Source organism: Salvelinus sp. IW2-2015, linkage group LG1, assembly GCF_002910315.2.
Source record: "Salvelinus sp. IW2-2015 linkage group LG1, ASM291031v2, whole genome shotgun sequence".
NCBI lineage: Eukaryota > Metazoa > Chordata > Actinopteri > Salmoniformes > Salmonidae > Salvelinus > Salvelinus sp. IW2-2015.
Genome location: NC_036838.1, coordinates 51936243 through 51958023, shown reverse-complemented (window position 1 = coordinate 51958023; position 21781 = coordinate 51936243). Strand labels below are relative to the sequence as shown.

At 43.6% G+C, this 21781-nt stretch overlaps 1 protein-coding gene across 3 annotated transcripts in view; it reads right to left on the bottom strand.

Moving 5' to 3' along the window:
- The window catches only part of LOC111969579 (contactin-4-like), a 259803-nt gene that overhangs the window by 12775 nt on the left and 225247 nt on the right, over window positions 1-21781 (bottom strand). For 2 of the 3 annotated variants that reach the window (XM_023995756.1, XM_023995757.1), the window contains exons 13-19: window positions 12293-12468; window positions 10874-10994; window positions 9508-9666; window positions 7683-7832; window positions 7402-7472; window positions 6464-6698; window positions 6068-6183 (exon numbers count right to left, since the gene is read on the bottom strand). In XM_023995756.1, coding sequence (XP_023851524.1) covers window positions 6068-6183; window positions 6464-6698; window positions 7402-7472; window positions 7683-7832; window positions 9508-9666; window positions 10874-10994; window positions 12293-12468 — 1028 coding nt within the window. The remainder of the gene's footprint in view (window positions 1-6067; window positions 6184-6463; window positions 6699-7401; window positions 7473-7682; window positions 7833-9507; window positions 9667-10873; window positions 10995-12292; window positions 12469-21781) is intronic. The other variant, XM_023995759.2, reaches the window with a different exon arrangement.

The window sequence follows — 21781 nt, the reverse complement described above, 5'->3', positions numbered from 1 at the left end:
CATATGAATAGAAATAGCTACAGATAGACACTGCTAACTGAGAGGAAATGAATATAAATAAGCATACAGAGGTAGACACAATGGCTAACAGAGGCACTGAATAGAATAGCTACGAGTAGACACATGGACTAACTTGAGAGCGATGAGGATAAGATAGACTACTGAGTAGACACCATGGCTAATGCTGAGGGTGGATCAATAGAATAGATAGCCATACAGAGATGAAAAAACATACGCAGCTGAACAGAGGATTGAAATGATCCTAGAATAGCGATACAGAAGTAGATCACATAGGCGTAAACTGACTGAGAAGCATCTGAAAACCGTTTAGCTAAAATGCCATCATGGAGCAGGTCCAATACGTCACCATTGCAATAGTAAGCATGCCGTATCAACGGTTTGAGAACATGCAGGACCGCCATGGGACCCTCCTCCCAAACCAAAGTGAGGGTGCATAACGTCACTACTCTACCTTGTTAAAAAATGTATATGTCACATTATTTGTTTCAGTCAATTTTTCCCTCAGGACACATCAGACTGCAATGTTTTATGGACCTAATAAAATAAAATATATAAAAACTAATCAGCGTTTAAGCCATACCCACCACATAATTTCGGTGAAGTGGTCCTCACCCGGTAACCCATTCCTAACGTTTCTAGGAGAAGAGATACATCTGAACAATCTTAACTGGTCCATAATGGTGTGGTCTCGCACTCTATGAAATCCTACACGTTACAGGCTCTATAATTTATTGGACACCAGCAAAATGCTTACTTCACTTTAGACAACAAAAGTGCTCATTTCCAACAAACGAAACTTAAAAAATGGTATCTCGCAAAAGTATAAGCTATGTGAGTCACCTAACACATGGAACTCTCAAGCTACACCCATGCCTTCTTCTAACAAAGCCCCAGTGTCCTAATATATGAATCGGTTTTCAAAATAAGAAATAAATCTATAAAAGCTAATAATAATAGACTATCATGACAAAGATGCATATATAAGAACATTTTAATGAAAATTCCCCAGCCTGACTTTATATAGCAACTAAAGATACAAACAAGCAAGGTACAACAGAGGCTCAAACATACAGCCGTGAGAATGTGCCTGTCTCTTCGGCGCCGGCCATCAGGCAGAGGGCTGTTGCAGCGAGCACAAGGCCCTTTCTCTTTCACTTCTCATCTCGACATGACTGTTTCCACTACCAGTCCCTGCTAACGCTCCTCCTAGACCCTACTAACCAACTATACTCTACAACCTCGGACCCTCCTTGATTTACACCAGGCGGAGGGTGTTTGTGTTCCGTGTGAGATGCTCTCCGCATCAGACTCGCATATGGTTCACTGGTATGCGCCTTTGTCATATCGTATGTTCCGCAGGCTCCAGTGAAATGATCAAGCTATGTGATACTGAAGGGCGCTGATTAAAGCTAAGAGACCTGGTCGCCGCGCCAATATGCCATATAGAGGACCTGAAAATATCATGAAAAAATAAAAAATGGGTCTTTGTTAGTCTGTCCGCTTTTACCCCGCATAAAAAGACAAGACAGCCCGTTGTTGGCAATCATTGTTGAAGGATTTTTCATGCTCTCAATATGCTTTGTGTGACATTTCAAACCTTGGCACTACTTTAACATACATTGTCTTTGAATTACTAAAATGTATTTAGCGCCCGCGATTCAAATCCGATCAATCCGCATTTGACAGCATCTTTAAAGGGCAATGTTTCCGGCAAGCGATCATCAATTGGATCTGCTGGCCTGATTAGATTATTTGTGTGTTGTACCAATCGTTCCCCACTCTCCATATCTGTATCCTTTTAGAAGTCAGTGCTTAGTGGGCCATCAAAAAATTACACAGATGAGGTACCCTAGTCATGACAATAAACCAGTATTGGCACTAGCTTCTAAGGGCAACACCAGGTTGAAGATCATGATGAGCTCGTTGATGGGGTAGCAGATCCACATAATTGACACCCTGGCACCTGGTATTCTGGGGATGTGATCTGTCTGCTACCTGCATGGTCCCCTCCTTACCTCTTTCTTCCCCAAATGCGTTATCTGGCATGATGTTAGTACATTACTCCTGCATCCCTCTAGTACGGTCAAGTTTCTGGGTGGAAGCTGCCACGACTCTCTACCCGAACTGTGGGTTGGTTTTTCCACTAGACACCTAGGGCGGTCTGTGTCAATATAGTCAGGATTCCTACGCTATGATAGTAGCACCTAGGGACGGGACCACCAGGTAAATAAAAGGGTCACCGGCGAGACGAAACCTGACTCAACTAGGCATATTTTCTAACTAAATCCATATTGTTCTTTAGTCTATGCTTCTAAGTTTTTTTTTTTTTTTTTTATTTGGTATCCACTAGAAAGCAAATCACAAAGTCAAAATTGAAAGGTCACCTGGGAGAAACTCATTATAGGCAACAGATCTGCCACTATTCACTTTCCTAAACTTAAACTCAAATAGTGTAGTCGGGGCTTAGGTATTTTCCTACTCCCAGAGATAAGCACAGGCCACAAAATCTAAAATATGAAATCAGATAAATTAGTTAAGAACTAGGTCAGATATTGCGATATTATCGACTATGATGGCATTGTGTATGATCTCACTGACCTCATACTTATTCTGCCCGTTGACGCACTAAATGCTTCCTATACTGTGTAGCCAGTAGATTCCTATCTGATCTCATTTATATTCCACTTATGCTCTGGCCATTGAACTTGCTCCCAGAGATTCAAGGTTATATTATCTTGGAATTCAGGATGTGACTTCGCATCATCCCCTTTACTACTGGGAGGCTGGTATCCTCAAATTACTGGAGGGCCAGTGCCCTGAGGGACAAGATACTGTTAGGGATGACAGAATCCACAATGACAATCTCCAATAAGGTCAAGTCATGTGAAGGACAACCGTCTTCTTTTAAGGCAGGGCTTGCCATGCCTCACGTGGTTTTCTTTGGTCAAGAAATGCGAATACAATACAGACATGAATAAGCAGAAGATGACATTAATGTACAGTGACACATAGGATGGCCCCCCCAAGATCCTGAAATCCCAGGGCTTCCCGATTGCTTGTTCAACGCTCTCACTAAAATGTAGATATATCAATAGTAAAGGTGTTACTCCTATCTACCCCCATCTCTCGGATCTTCGGACTTGATCAAGTACCTTGGTTGAGCCTTACTCGTCCTCTGGACATGGCTGCCTCCTCCCACCTCTTCTCCTCTTTCTCCCACAGATACCTCAAACTCCCCTTAGAGACAGATAGACGAGGAGATAACGGCATTATAGGTGCCAGACACTTAGATTAAACTGACCAGAGGACAAAATGTAAAACTGGAAACTAGAGTGAGTAACTGTCAGTAAATTGGTATAAAACAGCATTGTCTTGTATGTGTGTTCACACTCACTTACATGCACAGGTAATTTCGCTTTCCATGATGGGAGTTAAGAGGTTCTTTGGTCTGGTTTACTTAGCCATGGGATGTTGAGGGGAGTTCTGGTTGGTAACTGTTAGGTAAAATTTGTGGGTGTTCTTTAAAAAGAGAAAAGGATCACATGTCGCAAAATGTTGCTCCAGCTGTGCCCAGTTGATAACCAGCTGATTCTTTCAGATTTTTCTGGATGACACCATACCCCGATTTGGCTTGTCCATCGTGCGAGTACGATGACTGGCGAGGTTGACAGAAACAAACCTATATCTGGATGTCTTACCCTCGGCTAGTCGGTTTAACGGGTAGATAGATGCACAAACCACAGGAAGCCAGTTCTTTTGCTTCAGGCCCTACTTCCCTGATTCTTTAAAGTTGGTCTCATGAGTGCAACATTCAGGTCTCAGTTAATTGGCATTAAGATTCCAAGTTACTTGTTTGGCAATACCCGGGAATGAATGAAAAATAGGCGGAATTGGCTTAAAACACTAATTTATCCAGTATTTATGGCATCCATGATGAAAATGGAATTGTTATGTAGCTTGAAGGCTGACTAAGATTAATTACAATCAACTAACAGACCACAAGCCACAGTTTTTTTTTATACCTACAATACTGTGTTGGTTTATAGGCTAAACATCCCCATGTCTCCTGGTGCATTCATCATTTAGAACTGTTAGAATACATCAGTATAGTTAGCAACAACAACTGAGACAGCACAGCACAACAGAGGCGCACCAACCAAAGAGAGGAAAGAGAAAGAGAGAGAAAAGAGAGAGAAAGAGAGAGAAAAAAGAGAGAAGAGAGAGAGAGAAGAGAGAAGAAGAGAGAGAGAGAGAGAGAGAGAAGAAAAAGAGAAAAGGAGAGAGAGAAGAAAAAGAGAAAGGAGAGAAGAAGAGAAGAGAAAGAGAAGAGAGGAGAGAGAGAGAGAGAGAGAGAGAGAAGAGGAGAAGAGAGAGAGAGAGAGCAGAGAGAGAGGCTGGACCATTACACATAACAAGCTATTAGATCTGAGATAGCCAATGTGCATGAGCTTTGTCTACCACCTGCCAAGTGCTCTTTTTTTCCCCTTTGGTTGGTTGTTGCCTGTTGGTCTGCCCAGTACAAAGCTCGCACGTTGTGCCTGTTGGTCTGCCCAGTACAAAGCTCGCACGTTGTGGCCTGTTGGTCTGCCCAGTACAAAGCTCGCACGTTGTCTGTTTCCCAGTCTGCCCTGTATGGAGAATGCACGCACTCGGTATGCAAATATGAATGGCTTGAGAAGCGGTCACCGGTCGAGTGTGTGTAGAAAGTTATAACAGTACTGCCACAGCAGCTGCAGCATAACATTTGATTAACACTTGATAACACTTGATTTACATCATCATCAATATTCGGTCAGGTTGGTTGATATGCGCAGCAGAGAGAGGCAGAAAGACAGAGAGGAACGGCTGCATCTACGACCCTCTGACCCAACTCCATCCCTTCTTCAAATCAGGAGTTGCACGTGTTTCAGGGCAGCAGCAACACTGGTAGTCTAGACCAGGGCCTCCAACCCGTTCCTGGAGAGAGACGTCTTCGGGGCTCTCCAACCCTGTTCCTGGAAGAGACGTCTAGACGGGGCTCTCCAAACCCTGTTCCTGGAGAGAGACGTCTAGACCGGGGCTCTCCAACCCTGTTCCTGGAGAGAGACGTCTAGACCGGGGCTCTCCAACCCTGTTCCTGGAGAGAGACGTCTAGACCGGGGCTCTCCAACCCTGTTCCTGGAGAGAGACGTCTAGACCGGGCTCTCCAACCCTGTTCCTGGAGAGAGACGTCTAGACCGGGGCTCTCCAACCCTGTTCCTGGAGAGAGACGTCTAGACCGGGGCTCTCCAACCCTGTTCCTGGAGAGACGTCTAGACCGGGGCTCTCCAACCCTGTTCCTGGAGAGAGACTCTAGACCGGGGCTCTCCAACCCTGTTCCTGGAGAGAGACGTCTAGACCGGGGCTCTCCAACCCTGTTCCTGGAGAGAGACGTCTAGACCGGGGCTCTCCAACCCTGTTCCTGGAGAGCTACCCTCCTGTAGGCTTTAGCTCCACCTCTAATTTAGCCCACCTGATTCTAATAATTACAGTAGCTGGTTGATAAGCTGAATAAGATTGATTACAACTGGGGTTGAATTGAAAACCTTACAGGAGGGTAGCTCTCCAGGAACAAGGTTGAAGAGCCCTGGTCTAGACGTCTCTCTCCAGGAACAGGGTTGAAGAGCCCTGGTCTAGACTCTAGCCATATATCATGAGTTAGAAGATTATTCATATTATAAGTTAAATAAAAGCATTGAAGATAAATCACAATCAACAAAACAATTATCATCAACAATCAGCTGATAGCCCACCATCTTTTCCCCATATCAGTCATGTCTTTAGGAGGCACTGAACTTGCTTATGAAAGTAGCTTCTTTTTTCAAGTCGGTGGAAGGGGGGGCACCCTTTATTTATGCACCTGCCCCTGAAAGTTCTGTGCACGCCCTGACACACACACACACCCACACACACACACACACACACACACACACACACACACACACACACACACACACACACCACACACACACACACACACACACACACACACACACACACACACACACACACACGTAACTTGACTTACCTCATAGCCTAGAACTCTTCTCTTGCTGGTGTTCCAAGGCAGGGCTTTCCATGAAACCTCAATCTCAGACGCAGACAGACTCTTGGCACGGATCCTGGTGGGCGCTCTGCCAGGCTCTGGGTTAATGAAAAACATACTTTTAATTAGTTTAAAAGTATTGCAGGCTTTGATGACCCTTAAAGTGGGTCCATCTCTTTCATCAGCGGTACAGAGAGAGGACCAGAACCAGCAGCAAAAGTAGGAACCAACCATCTGCAGATGTAGATAGAAGTGCATGTGCTAAAAGATCACTGTAATGACCGGGGATAAACAGTCCAGAGACGCCTCTCCATTGGCCTTTAAACGCACTGCTGCTTCTCTGCGTCTCAGACTGACATGACATTATTCTTTACCAACCTTCCTCTGCAGAGTAGATGGTGATGACGGGTCCGAATGGGCCTTCCCCTTCGTTGTTGTACACTCCAACCTTCACTTGGAAGGGGGAGAAGGGCTGGATGCTCTCGTTCTTAAAGACATATTTGGAGGCTTCTGATGAGGGCACGGCAGCCTGCATCCAGCCTGTGGCTCCGGACGGTCTGAAGGCCACCACATAGCCAAACCCTCCTCCGTTCTGCAGCTCCTCAGGAACAGGCTGCAAGAAAACACACACACACACACACATTAAAGCTGGTGCACAAGTAGTGAACACACACAGCCGTCCATAATAACTCGCCCTCAGCATGACAGCTTGTTAAGACTGAAAGCACATCATATTTCATATATTTCTGGGGACTGACTTTTATTGTTTAAGTCAACACTCCTCTAAAGATGGTTATATAAAGGGCATTTTATTTTATAACACTTGGGAAAAGAAAGACATTGACAGAGTCATAGCTATTGTGTAGTATGTAGAACTGTGTTAGAACTTTGTTCATGTCGAAGTTAGACTTGATTTTAACTCTCAAATTGAAACCAGCATTCAATAGCCATTCAGCAAAACTTTCACAGCAGTGGATGATTTTCAAGCAGCTGGAATAAATATGAGTCTTCAAAACGGGACTGATTAAGAAGGAAGCTTCATATAAAAAAAGATAAGTAAAACAAAATCTTTGAAAAGTTGCTTGTGACTTTGTGAAGAACCATTCTGTTTAATTATATTATTAAAACCGCAAAGTCATTTTTCTCTCCCCAGGGTGACAGCAGCAGTTATTGCTTCTCTGTTCTTAAAAATGAAATGCCATACTTTAAGCCTGCCTGCTGTTATTAATGCAACAACGGCCCGATTCCTTAGAGAATAATGACGTCTGCCTTCCCCTCCACGTGTGAGGGAGTATGGAAGCAGGCGGCTTGCTTACCTCCCAAGTGATGACTAATTCTGAGCGACTGCCTCCACCTCCGCTCACATTAGCTGGTGTGACCTTCGGAGCTGGGGAAACAGAGGGTAATTTTTATCCTGCTCAAGTCAGTTGACACCAGCCATCAATGATAACATGATAATAACACATTCGGATAAGATTTTTCTTTTTTACATTGAAATAGCTTTCCACCATACCAGACCAACTAAATGGCAAGTACACTCACATAAGAAACACAGAAAACATGCAGAATTGAACGGATCCATGAAAACAGTACATACATGTCTCCTTTGTCCTTGCTTGTTTGGATGGTTTGCTGGGCTCCCCGGTCCCAATGGCATTGCTTGCCAGGACTCTGAACTCATATTCCACCCAGGGGCTCAGGTCTATTACTGTAGCTGTCAGACTGCGGCCCCCCACCACCTCAGGAACTGGCACAAAACAAAACAGCCCCCTCCCCTCAGAATGAAGCAGGTAGCAGGAGAGTGTCCTCTAGGCTGACAGGCCCACTGAGCACACTCCACAGGTGCTGGGGACTAATCAGTCAGAAGGACACATGTTGTACTCACACGCGCGCACACACACACACGCACACCTCAAGGGTGGAGTTCACTTGGTTTCCACGTTTGCTCATACGTAGAGCTCTGTTTGTCTGGATCATAAAGGCAACTCCCCAAACTAACAGGCTTCTGCACAAAATAATTAGAACAGTACCAACCATGTAACTTTATTTAACTAGACAAGTCAGTTAAGATCAAATTCTTATTTACAAATGAGGACCTACCGGGGAACAGTGGGTTAACTGCCTTGTTCAGGGGCAGAACGACAGATTTTTACATTGTCAGCTCAGGGATTCGATCCAGCAATCTTTCGGTTCCTGCCCAACGCTCTAACCACTAGGCTACCTGCCTCCCTCCTCTAACCACTAGGCCTCCCTCCTCTAACCACTAGGCCACCTGCCTCCCCCCTCTAAACACTAGACTACCTGCCTCTAACCACTAGACTACCTGCCTCTAACCACTAGACCTAACCTGCACTCTTTAACCACTAGCCTACCTGCCTCTAACCACTAGCCTACCTGCCTCTAACCCACTAGGCCCAACCTGCCTCTAACCACTAGGCCACCTGCCTCTAACCACTAGGCCACCTGCCTCTAACCACTAGGCTACCTGCCTCCCTCCTCTAACCACTAGGCCTCCCTCTCTAACCACTAGGCCACCTGCCTCCCCCCTCTAACCGCTAGCCTACCTGCCCCCCCCTCTAACCAATAGGCTACCTGCCGCCCCCCTCTAACCAATAGGCTACCTGCCGCCCCCCTCTAACCAATAGGCTACCTGCCGCCGCCCTCTAACCAATAGGCTACCTGCCGCCCCCTCTAACCAATAGGCTACCTGCCGCCCCCCTCTAACCAATAGGCTACCTCCATCTAACCACTAGGCTACTGCCGCCCCCAGCACCATGCATGCGATTAACCCTTGTTCTATTGTAGATGATATAGTAGAACTGGGTGATATGGACCTACACCCTGTTCTATTGTAGATGATATAGTAGAACTGGGTGATATGGACCAATATTGCTATAAATTACCTGAATTTACGTAATAATGATAAATAGAACGATAAGTGCACCACAGTTTTTTTTAAATGATCCTTTAAAGTACTACTATGGTTGTAGCCATCAATTGTCCCATTAAAAATCACCCATTAGCAAACTTATTTCATTTCAACTTCACATTTCTCTAGTATAGGCTACTTATCGTAATGAACGATATCAGCAAAATGCCTGCGATGAGTGATCGGTATGGATCTTTTTTTGTTTATCGTCCCAGCTCTAAGATATAGAGATCCGGCATCCAAACTTTCGTATGGGGCACTTTTCTATGCTATCAAATAGCTCCCTTCACTGTAAGTCAGAAATATATGTTTCAAAAAACCCTGCAGTCAAGTAAAACTGCAGTCAACCCGGTCACTGAACAATCGAGTGCCATTTGGCATCAAAGTAAAATCACTCACAGGCCTATATATATTCTCACAGGGGAGAAGAGAAAATGGAGATCAGACCCCTATATAACACTTTGATGAGGCAATGGCTGGTTGGAGAGCCTACCTGTGGTGACAGCCTGCCAGCCCAGGGAGAAGGGTGTCCTGGCCTGGATAGTGTATGTGGTAATTGGACTGTGATTATCAGGCCCCGGTCTCCAGGAGAGAGAGGCTGTGGTGTCACTGATTTCTTCTACATGGATGCTGGTAGGTGGGCCTGGGGGACCTGCAGATATGGGGCACAACCAGGCAGGGAGCCAGAGAGAGGGGGGTGTTCAGAGAGAGGTGTGGGGGAAAGAGAGGGAGGGAGAGACAGTGAGGAAAGGGAAAGAGAGAGGCAGAGAGAGAGAGTGTGAGAGCGAGAGATGGAGAGTGCGAGAGAGAGCGCGAGAGAGAGCGCGAGAGAGAGCGCGCGAGAAAGAGAGAGGATTGTGATAAAGGCAGAGCAGGGAACAGTGGTGTCCTGATCACTGTCCACCTTCAGCAGTGGGAGTACAGCTGGCAAAATCAGTTTGGTGAGCAAACCGCAGGGAGCCTTTCTATCTCATTAGATTCAATGTTATTTTCTCAGAGTATGATGCCTTCACATCACAATTAGAGGCATGCCCAAGACAATGGAAAATAAACACAGACTGCTTTATGTTTCACCAGAGGATTCTAGCTCCACGGATACATTGTTAGACTGTATTCGTGATTTAAATACTTGGATGGCTCACAACTTCCTCCAGCTAAATCAAGACAAGACCAAGGTACTTATTGTTGGAGTCAAAGCACAGAGAGAATCTAGCCGCACATTTTAATTCAGGGGCAATGAACATTGCCAAGGTGTGGCCGTTTCGCTCTCAGGCTGATACAGAGACTCATCTATGCTTTTATTCCAAGCAGGCTTGACTACTGTAATGCTCTCCTGTCTGGTCCCAAGAACGCCATTGGTCAACTGAAAAATACATACAGAATGTTGCAGCATGGGTACTGACCAAGACCAGATGGAGAGAACACATTAGTTTTAGAATGAATTTCCAGATTCTTCTTTTGGTTTTTAAATCAATCCATGATTGTGCACCCCAATACATGTCAGAGATGCTTTTAAGTTATGTACCCAGTAGGTATGTTGCCATGGATAACTGAACCAATCAAGTGACCCAAAACTATTTGAGTGGGAGTGTTGCCTAGCAAATTGCATTTTCTATTGCTATGACCTTCAATTACCTTTCAAGGACACGAGGATGGCTTTTCACTGACTTCTGTGAGGTTTACAAGGTTTTTCCCGGCGACAAGGTTTTTCAACCCGTATTGAATGTGTGACAGTGTTAACATTTGCTTGATGCTTTATCATATGAAATAAGCATTTATAACATAATTAGTAAATACCAATCATTGATAGCATAAATAAAAGTATCTTTCATGAAATATTGCTTGTCCTGTATAGACACCTCTGACCACCAGGTCTGCTGCGATGGAGATGCTGTCCACCTTGGTCTGCACTGCACAGGTGTACTTCCCTGCATGTCTCAGCTGGATGTTCCGAATCATGATGTCCCCAGCGGAATGCTGCTAACATGCAACACACACATGAACAAATATGCACACACACACACACACACACACACACACACACACACACACACACACACACACACGATTAATATACTGTAGTAACATTTTAATATATGTAATTAAAACAATATGTGAGCAGAAAAAAATATTTCAAATACCTATTCATGGTCTTCGTATGCTTATTATTGTATTATAATTCTAGGGTTTAAACTATTATCTTTTTACAGGTTCTAAAAGGGTGATGGGCATACCTAGAAATGTGAGACAGGCAGAGTACTTACATTTAATCATAATAATTACACAAATGTATTCATACAAATGTGCTGATTTTAGCTGTAGAAGAGTGGCCTCATTATTTCAATGATCAAGCAAAGCTTAATAGCCTAAGTTCTCAAGTTATTTTCATTTTGTTTCTAATCCCACTATCATTTAATCAGCCCACCACTGAGTGGAGTCAGGACCAGTGTTAAATTGGATGTGGAAAAAGCTGCTGCATCATTACAGGGATCCATGACGTTTCAATGAAACAGTGTACAAATGTATTTAACTCTAGAGATGGTGTCATTTATCGTGATGTCATTTATCATGGCAAAAGGAAAACGTAATTAAGATTTAAAAATATAATAAAAAACATGACAACCTGACCATATACTGTACATGTCTCCACTAATCACTACTGGAACAATGTTTATCATCACTCTTCTTCAGACAGGGGAGCTAAACAAGGCTATTTTAAGTGTTTTGTTGTTACCGTAAAATGTAAATGAAAGACGATAAGAGTTTTGAGCTTGGTAGGTTTTACGGAGGGGTGGGGAACGTGTAATGTATATGTCATTTCAAAATAAACTACGTGCAGCACATTTTCAGCCCATTAATACACATGATCCAAACATTCTCTGCACTGCAGATACCCTTCTCTTTTACGACCTCACTTATACTAAAGGAAGGGAAATAGTATCAATGTTCCAATGTATCACCAGCTTCACCCTTTGACCTTTCTCAGTGACATTTCTGAAGGGGGTTGAAAAATCTGTCTCTTTAATTACAATTATTTATTTTTTTTCATGGGAGAGCAGTGGCATAAATAAAATATAAGCAATCTCCAACACAGTGTAGTAAAGATGTGTGTTTCTTCCTATTCATTATGCATTGCAGTGCTCCTGACAAGCATGGTGTAAAAGCCTGGTACTACGGCACCATTTCTCAGACATGACACTTTGATTATAAATGGGAGCCTTGATCGCCCCGCAGGTTCTTGGAATCGGGAGGGAATATTCAGAGGCTTATGCACTTACACCGCCCACTTTTTCAAAGTATCCGCCGTGGTTGCCAAAGTGGATCAGCTGCTCGTTGAAGAACCAGGTGAACATGAGCTTAAGAGACGGGTCATGAGTCACCTGACACGGCAGCACGATGCTCTCTCCTACAGTCACGTCCAGTGTGGACGGTGCCGTTGTTATAATGGTCGGCTCTGGAAAACAGCACACACACTACTGTTAGTGTGAATGAAACACATACAAAAGCATTACATGGAGTACTATGTGAAATCCCCAAGCTAAGGACACTGTAAAAGGAAATGTTCTAATAGCTTACATGTTTTTTAAATGACTAATTCAACGAATAGACGGCCACATGTGGAAGTAAAAACACACTAACCCAGGACAAAAAACTACTGTAATTACCAGAGTTAATCAGTTTTAGCCAGCCAGAGGTTACAGTGTGGGGACTAATGGCTTGTCTCCCTGTACAGATGTAGGACTTCATTTGATCCCCCTGATGCAGTTGCACTTTCCAGCAAAGCAGGACATGTAAAACTTGTAGTGTATTAGAGGTTTAAAAAGACTTCTGAAGTTTGTAATTTCCACCTGATTTTCCCTTATGGAAAATGCATCAACCCCTACACAAATGACCATTAATTATAATCAAGTTAAGATCCTAAATCTGTAACTATATATATATATATATATATATTGATATAGATATGTGTCACTGTGAGCTCAGCCTTCAGTTAGTAGGTACTGTAACTCCCCCATCTGCAGACTGCAGTGCAGACCCCCAGACTGCTGCAGCCACTCAAAGAACAATAAACACAAGTAGGGCTCCTCCTTCACAACACATTCTCTATTCAAGTCTCTGCATGCATGTGGTGTGTTGCTGTTGTTTCACTGGGGAATTAGACAGCATCACTCATCTCCAGCATGAGTGTGAGCAGAGACAAGGAGGATAGGAGCACGAGAGCAGAATGATCAGAGAAATAGGAGCCGCTTTGTTCTGATGCTGTACGGTGCTTGTCTCCCTCTTGGTGGTGCTGTGAGTACTCGGTTGAAATATCCACTGAGCGCCAACTAAATTAACCATGGCAAATGATCCCTGGACAGGCAGCCATAGATTCCTGCAGAAAATGCCGGCAGTGCAGTCGTCATCCAGAGTAAATTCGATACCTGCATTGTGTTCTCTTTATGTGATTTATCTAGTCTCTTTCTATTATCAGAGCAGAGTGATATCAGCTGGTAAGTTTGGTTAGACTACAATGTGATGGTGTTTTAAAGGCTCAGCCCTATTCCAGGGAAGATGAAATGGGGGGCTATAACGTGACACAGTCAGACTCTCACAAAAGGGACATTTGCAGAGAGAACACATTTATTAAATGTCCATCAATGCCAAAAGGGTTGAAAGGGAGAAAAATCTACACCTCCTCTTTCCCGACAGGTCCCTTGGGAGAACATGGCAAGAGGAGCGTCATTGTCTTTTGGTTCCTGACAGTAATGCCAATGGGCTTTTTTATAGTCTTCTGATCACATGTTTTTTGCACTCCTCTCAGTAAGGTATCCTTATGACATGTTTTTGCACTCCTCTCAGTAAGGTATCCTTATGACATGTTTTTGCACTCCATCTCAGTAAGGTATCCTTATGACATGTTTTTGCACTCCTCTCAGTAAGGTATCCTTATGACATGTTTTTTTTTGTACCAATTTATACACCTAATGACATGTCAATGTCAAACCGAAGTGCTGAGAACATACAGGTGAAACGTCCAATGCAAACAGACACAGCAGCCTCTCCCCTAATGTGACAGCAGGTGTTCTAAAAACCATGGGGCCAGATGTATGGTCATGCCTAGTTAGTTCTGAGGCTGACCAGAGCCATTCATTCACTGTAAAGACGGGAAAACTTCTCCTATTACTCCACTCAATCATCATTTGTGACAGATCGTATGGATAACCCTGGTTGGTTACATGACCTCAGCTGACTGAGCAGAGCTCTCCAGCGTTATTTTATTGATATCTATATTGTATAAAGCCGTGTTACCTACTGTCGTTATAAAAGCGAGGAGAGTACCCATCTCACTAAGCAGGGTCAATCAGAGACAAGACAGAAAGCTTGTAACCACCCCGACAGATAGATCCCACTACACTCCGGGGACGGCGGGGAGGTTGAGCAGCAGGAAAACCGGAGAGACAGAAATTGCATAGTAATAATGTTAAAGTGGGAGGTTAAGGGGGGGGGGCGAGAGAGCAAGAGAGAGAAGGCTGGGCTGTTTACAGTGTGAATTAATGTGGGCTCCATCCTCTCCGGTCTCTGTGGCTCGCGGCTGACACGCCTCACTCTGCCAGTGCCTCTGCCCAGCCGCTGCTCATCTCACAAACAGCCAGTCATACATGAATAATGCTCTCCGATGAAACTGTAGATACTGTCGCTGAGGCAGAGATGCCCCATCAAACCCTGTGGAGACTCCTCCCCAAGTTGAATGGCCTTAGGTGGGGTGTGTAAATGTGTACTCCTCTCTGGTGTACATATTCTTAAGACCCTCTGCTCAAGGGTGGCTGTGTGCACTTGAATAATGCATTAGGAGCATTCCAGAGTCACGTGGTTGAGGAGTCTTCAGATATAACAGGCGGAGCGAGGCAAGACCTTCCAAGCTCAGAGCCACACGGCTGCTCCCTGGTGAAGTGGGTTCAAAGAAATACAAACACCATGTGTAAAGGGTTTTCACTGGGAGGTCACAGGGCCTTTGTTAACATACCAACCTGTTTGAATAGGTGAGGGCAGGGACTAAACAAAGTKTTTTTGAACAGAGCTGGCGCGCATAGTACCAACCTACATGACTTGAGTAGCACTTTGGTTCCTTGTTATTGTACCTATGCATTCCATAATGTTTTCAGTGCATAATTGAAATGTCCCTCAATACTTCAGAATAAAGTATACTGTAACTAACTTCTTATAGGGTGTCTGCAAGAGATAAATTGCACAAACCCAATCTTCATTTCCCAGCCTTTTAGATCAAGGAAACACATTGGAAGTCCTTTATCATGCTGTGCAAAACAAATTCTTCTAAAGCCATTCAACATGAATACTCCACATTTTCCTCAAGACACAAAAAGGATTCTCTCAAGGACAAACCTCAATGGAGCATTGGTTGGTGAGCAAACTTTGTGTAAATAATGAGACATATTCTAGTGAGCTGCTCTCAATACTCTATTCATACTGTCTATAATAGTACATTTGTAGCTACCTACTTATAAGATATTGGGTTATATTAACATTTTCCATAAATGTTCCTTCGGCTTCAACAAGGCATCAATAATCACAGTCTGAATCTCTGACTCATTGCTGATTAATAGCTTGTGCAGTCGAAACACCTCACAGAAGTCAGTCTGAAATCTATATGTTTTTTGGATAATTTTCTTCTGCCCACAACCCTTGAAAGAGCACCACATAAATCGTCCAGACAACTTATCTTCTGTCCTGCACCTACGAAAAATCACACCACTGGAAGTGACAAAAGCAATGACCACTGCCACCTCTCTGAATTGAGTTTTAGACTTTTGTGATAACCTGCTGATCCAAGCAATCCTTTTTAAAGCACAACACAAGACAGAAAGACACCTTCAAATGTAATTGGAAAGGTGACATGATGACCACTCGTAACAGAAAATCACATTGTTGAAAAAGAAACATGCTGAATAATCTCATATACTACTGAGTCTCTGCATTATTTCTCAGACAAAATAATATAAGATGAATTGCCATCTCAGACATCCACAAACTCAATGTTGAGGAGTTTTGAGGCCATTGACCAGCTGTAACGTTACTAATTGCAAGATTCCATCTCCACTGTGATCAATATTCCGAGAGTCCATTTCCTAATCAAGACTGATTACACTGGTTAATATCCTCTCAGTGTTGAACTAACGGGGACATGAACAGGGTTCATCTGTTTTGACTCTTCCTCTGCTGTTGTCTAGGTGGTTTATTCACATCCACAATAAATGAATGCATTGTGACATGTATTTTTCAGTATCCATATAACCACAGTCAATTTGAATATCTCCTATAAGGGATGCTCTCGCTGCAGAAATTCCCCCAACTAAACAGGTTTCCAATTCTCAATGAAATAGTGCATGTAAATTACCCTGTCCCATTTTCCCTACAGTATCGATTGTGACAGAAAGGCTCAAGATCATATAGGAGAACATTTGTACATCAGCCCCAGAATGCAGCTATCACATACAGTACTTACTGTATGATGACGGAAAGTAAACCATCAAATAAAGCTTATATATTGCCTTTCATATGAATAATTGAGAGGATAACAGCCGGGCCTATTTACAGAGCAAAGATACACACAAGCACATTATTTTAGAGTCAGATTAAAAACTCATAGATGGGTCATCAACCTGAACCCAGAATGACAGTTACAGGCTTTCAGAGCCCCCCCCTCTCGCTGCACAGTGAACTGTTGGGGGGATCCTACATGTTCATTCACAGTGGGATACATGGTTAAAGGGGCTCTGTAGAGTGTTAATAAATAACGCTCAACTCTTTATGTCAAATAGAGTGTCATGCTGTAAATTGAACAGCAATGCACTGTACTATACATATCCATTTATCCAGGTGGGAATACTGATATATGTTTTCATTTCTTCACTTTAATTTAAGCGGGGTCATTCCAGTTTTCTGTGGTAGCAGATGATTATAGAGATGAAACGAGCAGGGCATGCAGTGAATGAGACATGCAGTGAATGAGGCATCATCAGAAAGCTATCCGTGGCAAGGTGCACTTGAAGCTCTCTCTCCACATCCTTGACGGCTGACTTTCTAGCATTTATAATATATGAAATATGTCTTTCATTATTAAATCGGGAGAGTAAACAGTGATGGGTCYTTCGCAAACGAACAGCTCTTTTACAAGTGCTCTTTTTGGGAACCGAATCACATCGGTGAAAGAACCGTTCATTTGGGTCCCTGATTTGCAWACTTCTACTACTGCTTGTTGAGCTTCAAACAACGATTATCTGCAAATAAGTTACAAAATAATTATCTGAAGATGGTAAATTCTCACTGCAGAAACAATAAATAGTTGGAAGAGCAGCGAGTCATTTTTCTTATTGCAACGTGCATATCACATCTGGCATAATGGTAGCTGATTTTTTGGGCTTTAGATTAGAGATTAGCACATTTTTCATGGTTCTATGTTGTTTTGTTTGTGAGCTAAATTATGCATCTCTTTTACGTTGATGCAGTTAACCACCAGTGGACATGCTGTAATATGCATTATCTGCAGGTACTAACGGTGCTTCATTTTATAGCTAGAGGACTCTTGAAGTATAATTTTGTCTAAATCTGTTTTTTGCTAGCTTGGGCCAAATTTTGCTAGCTTGGGCCATCTACACTACATGACCTGCTCGTTGAACATCTCATTCCAATATCATGGGCATTAATATGGAGTTGGTTCCCCCTTTGCTGCTATAACAGCCTCCACTCTTCTGGGAAGGCTTTCCACTAGATGTTGGAACATTGTTGCGGGTTCTTGCTTCCATTCATTCACAAGAGCATTAGTGAGGTCAGGCACTGATGTTGGGCGAATAGGCCTGGCTCGCAGTCGGCGTTCTAATTCATACCAAAGGTGTTCGATTGGGTTGAGGTCAGGGCTCTGTGCAGGCCAGTCAAGTTCTTCCACACCGATCTCGACAAACCATTTTGTTTCTTGTATAATATATTCTATACATTAGCTTATACTGGATTAAGCGTACATTTTTCTTAAGTGGAATTTCATTAGTTATGCTCCAACTTTCCCTCCATATTGTGCCAACATCATTTCTTTCTAAGTCTTGGTTCCAATAGTTTATATATATATTTTTAAGAGATTGTCAGTTGGATATGCTTTCTGCAATCTGCAAAGTTTTGTATATCATCCCTATCACATGAACATCCTTTTCTGACTCAAATAAGATTATCTTAAGGTTGTCCAAGATTTTGTGACATGTAACTTTTAAGTTTAATGTATTTGAAGCTTCATTGGTCAGTCCAAAATTACTTTTTAATTCTGTCAAATAAATGTATTTCCTGTTACCAAGTAATTTACGGTTTCTATGCCTCATCTTTACTACAGGCTGTTCACCTACTAATCTCACCGCAACCCCCCTCTGGGTCTCTGATCACTACTTTGTTTCCTTTTCTGTCTCCCTCTCCTCCAACCCTAGCGAACTCAGCCCCTACCCAGATGGTCATGCGCAGTCACAATCTTCGCTCTCTTTCTCCCACTACTCTCTCCTCTTCACTCCCTTCTGCTAAATCCTTCTTCCTCCCATCTCCTGATTCTGCCTTTTCGACCCTACTCTCCTACCTATCCGCATCTTGGCTGGCTCGGCCCTCCCCTCCTAAGTGGCTGAATTACTTAATGCGAGCGAGAACAGGGKTGTGGGCAGCTGAGCGAAAATGGAGGAAAACTAAACTTCCGGACGACCTATCATCCTTTCACTCCCTTTTATTCCTCTGTAACTCATCCCCTCCTCCCTTCTCCAGATCTCTGGAGACCTCCCATTGCTCACTTCCTTCCTCAACTCATCCCTGACCCCTGGCTGCATCTCCCCCGACTTCAAAATGGCCAGAGTCGCTTGCCTCCTAAAGAAACCAACACTTGACCCCTCTGATGTCAAAGACAGACCAGTATCCCTTTCTTTTATTACCAAAACACTTGAGTGTGCTGTCTCTGACCAACTCTCTCACAATCTTTCTCAGAATGATCTTCTTGACGGTAACCAGTCAGGCTTCAAGACTGGTCACTCAACCAAGACTGCTCTCCTCTGTGTCAGGGAGGCTCTCCTGACTGCCAAAGCTGACTTTCTCTCCTCTGTTCTCATCCTCCTAGATCTATCTGCCGCCTTTGACACCGTGAAACCATCAGATCTTTCTCTCTACCCTCTCAGGACAGGGGTCTCAGGCTCTGCACACTACCTCGCAGGCCGCTCTTACCAGGCGACGTGGAAAGGATCTGTGTCTGCACCACGTATTTACACTACTGGTGTCCCCCAGGGTTCAGTTCTAGGCCCTCTCCTCCTCTCTGTATACACCAAGTCACTCGGCTCCATCATATCCTCACATGGTCTGTCCTATCATTGCTATGCTGATGGCACGCAACAACTTTTCTCCTTACCCCATTCTGACACCCAGGTGGTGACACGCATCTCTGCGTGCCTGGCAGATATCTCAGCATGGATATCGGCCCAACACCTCAAGCTCAACCTAGAGAAGACGGAGCTGCTCTTCCTCCCGGGGAAGGCCTGCCCACGCCAAGACCTCTCCATTACGGATGACAACTCCACAGTGTCCCCCTCCTAGAGTGCAAAGAATCTTGGCGCGACCCTGGACAACACCCTGTCATTCTCTGCAAACATCAAAGCAGTGACTTGCTTCTGCAGGTTCATGCTCTACAACAGTGATCACCAACCTTTTCTGAGTCAAGATCACTTGAGCAGTCAAAAAGKAAGCCCAAATCTACCACTCAGATACTTTAATAAACATGACMTAAATGTAACATTAACCTAAAAAAACCTGTTGTGTAGGAATTAGGTTTGTGCAGTAGGCCTAATACATTATTACAGCATATTGGCTATATGCCTATACCGCCAATATTGTTCTTCTCAGACCATATTATATTTCAAAACTCGAGCTTTGATAACAAAATCGATCAGTTGGTGTAGCACTTGTGAGGCACAGCTATGCATACATTTAAATAATTAGAAAATAATTTGCTTTTTTATTTTACTGGACAGGGGGTACCTGCATCTGATGGTCATGGTGCTTTCAAGACAACTGGGAACTCTGTAAAAATMGGTAAAATCCGGACGTCATTGATCTTCGGGTCGGAAAGTCAGAGCTCTAGAAAGATGCCCGAACTTTCAAAATTATTTCCCCCAGTTAGATCTCGTTTTTCCCCCCCGAGTTCCCAGTTGTAATGAARGCACTGAAATCTGAGATTTCCGAGTTCCCAGTTGTTTTGAACACAGCATTATCCTCAGTGGAGGGAGAGAAAGTAGCAGACGGTCCACCTCTCATGGTCCCTGCTCTCTCCTTCCTTTCCTCCGGTGAGACTGACCAGAGCGAGGGGACACCATCTTCTACCTGATGGCGAAACTCAAGTCGCACCGCATCTGCCTCATGCACAAATTCATGTTGTTCCTTTGACCAGAGAAAGTGAAGTATTAATTGATATTATAATAGACACGACAAGCTGCTAATAATAATACAAATGCAGGGCTATCGATACACTTGGCTACTCATTCATTGCAGATGCAGTGCAAGTGGAAGTTGGGAGAAGCACATTTAGTTTTGTAATAGTGTTGAATAAAAACAGTGTTGACAGTTCTGAATAAAAACATAGACAGAAACACACTCATAAAAACAACAGCTCTTTGCTGTATTCTTTGTAAGTCTCTCATCATGGTTTTAAAAGTCATGACATCTCACGTAGGGTAGTGTCAAACTTCACTGTCGTGGAAGCTGTTGGAACAGTGAATCGAGCTACCCGATCTCCCTGTCCGCCGGGTAGGCAGAGTATGTATTTTTAGACAAATTAAATGATTAAAAATGGGAACACTTTGCCTACCCGGTGCGAAGGGCTTCTGAATCAAGTGGTTGACTGGATGTTGTAGTTCTCCCATGTCACCCCACTCCTCTGCACATTCCACTGGCTTCCAGTCYAAGCTCAAATCCACTTGCCTACAGAGCAGCAAGAAGAGCTGCCCCTCCCTACCTTCAGGCTATGCTCAAACCCTACACCCCGACCCAAGCACTCCATTCTGCCACCTCTGGTCTCTTGTGAACTAACACTCACACTTGACTTACCCCCCCTTACTAGCTCTGACTTTGCTGAAAGCTACATTATTGAGGAAAAATGTACTGAATATGAATGTGATATGTMTTTGTCCCACCTAGCTACAGTATCTTAAGATGAATGCAACTGTACATCGCTCTGGATAAGAGCTTCTGCTAAATGACAAATGTAAAGGTAAAATGCATCAGGACACCTCACTTATGCAGTTACAATCTACAGTATAGGATAAGCTGTTTAAAATACAACAACATCAATCATGAAATAACTGCACATATGAGATTTGTTAGGGGCCACAAAAGGTGACCGACCAGTGTTTCTATGGCAACCATTTTGCAATGATAAAACGCAAGGGAATTCCAAAAGGTATTTCAACCGAGCACCTTACTTTTAACTCTGCATTTCAAAGGACTTTGGAGATCGCTTAGTTGTAGAGTGAGGAAAATTCAATGGATTGAACCCTTGAACAAACATGACACAGTACTCCACAGCAGCGACTTTGTCTTCTATGCTACTGTAACATTACACTTTAACTTCTTTGATATAGGGGGCAGCATTTTCACTTTTGGATGAATTGGGTGCCCATAGTGAACTGCCTCCTACTCTGTCCCAGATGCTAATATATGCATATTATTATTACCATTGGATAGAAAACACTCTGAAGCTTCTA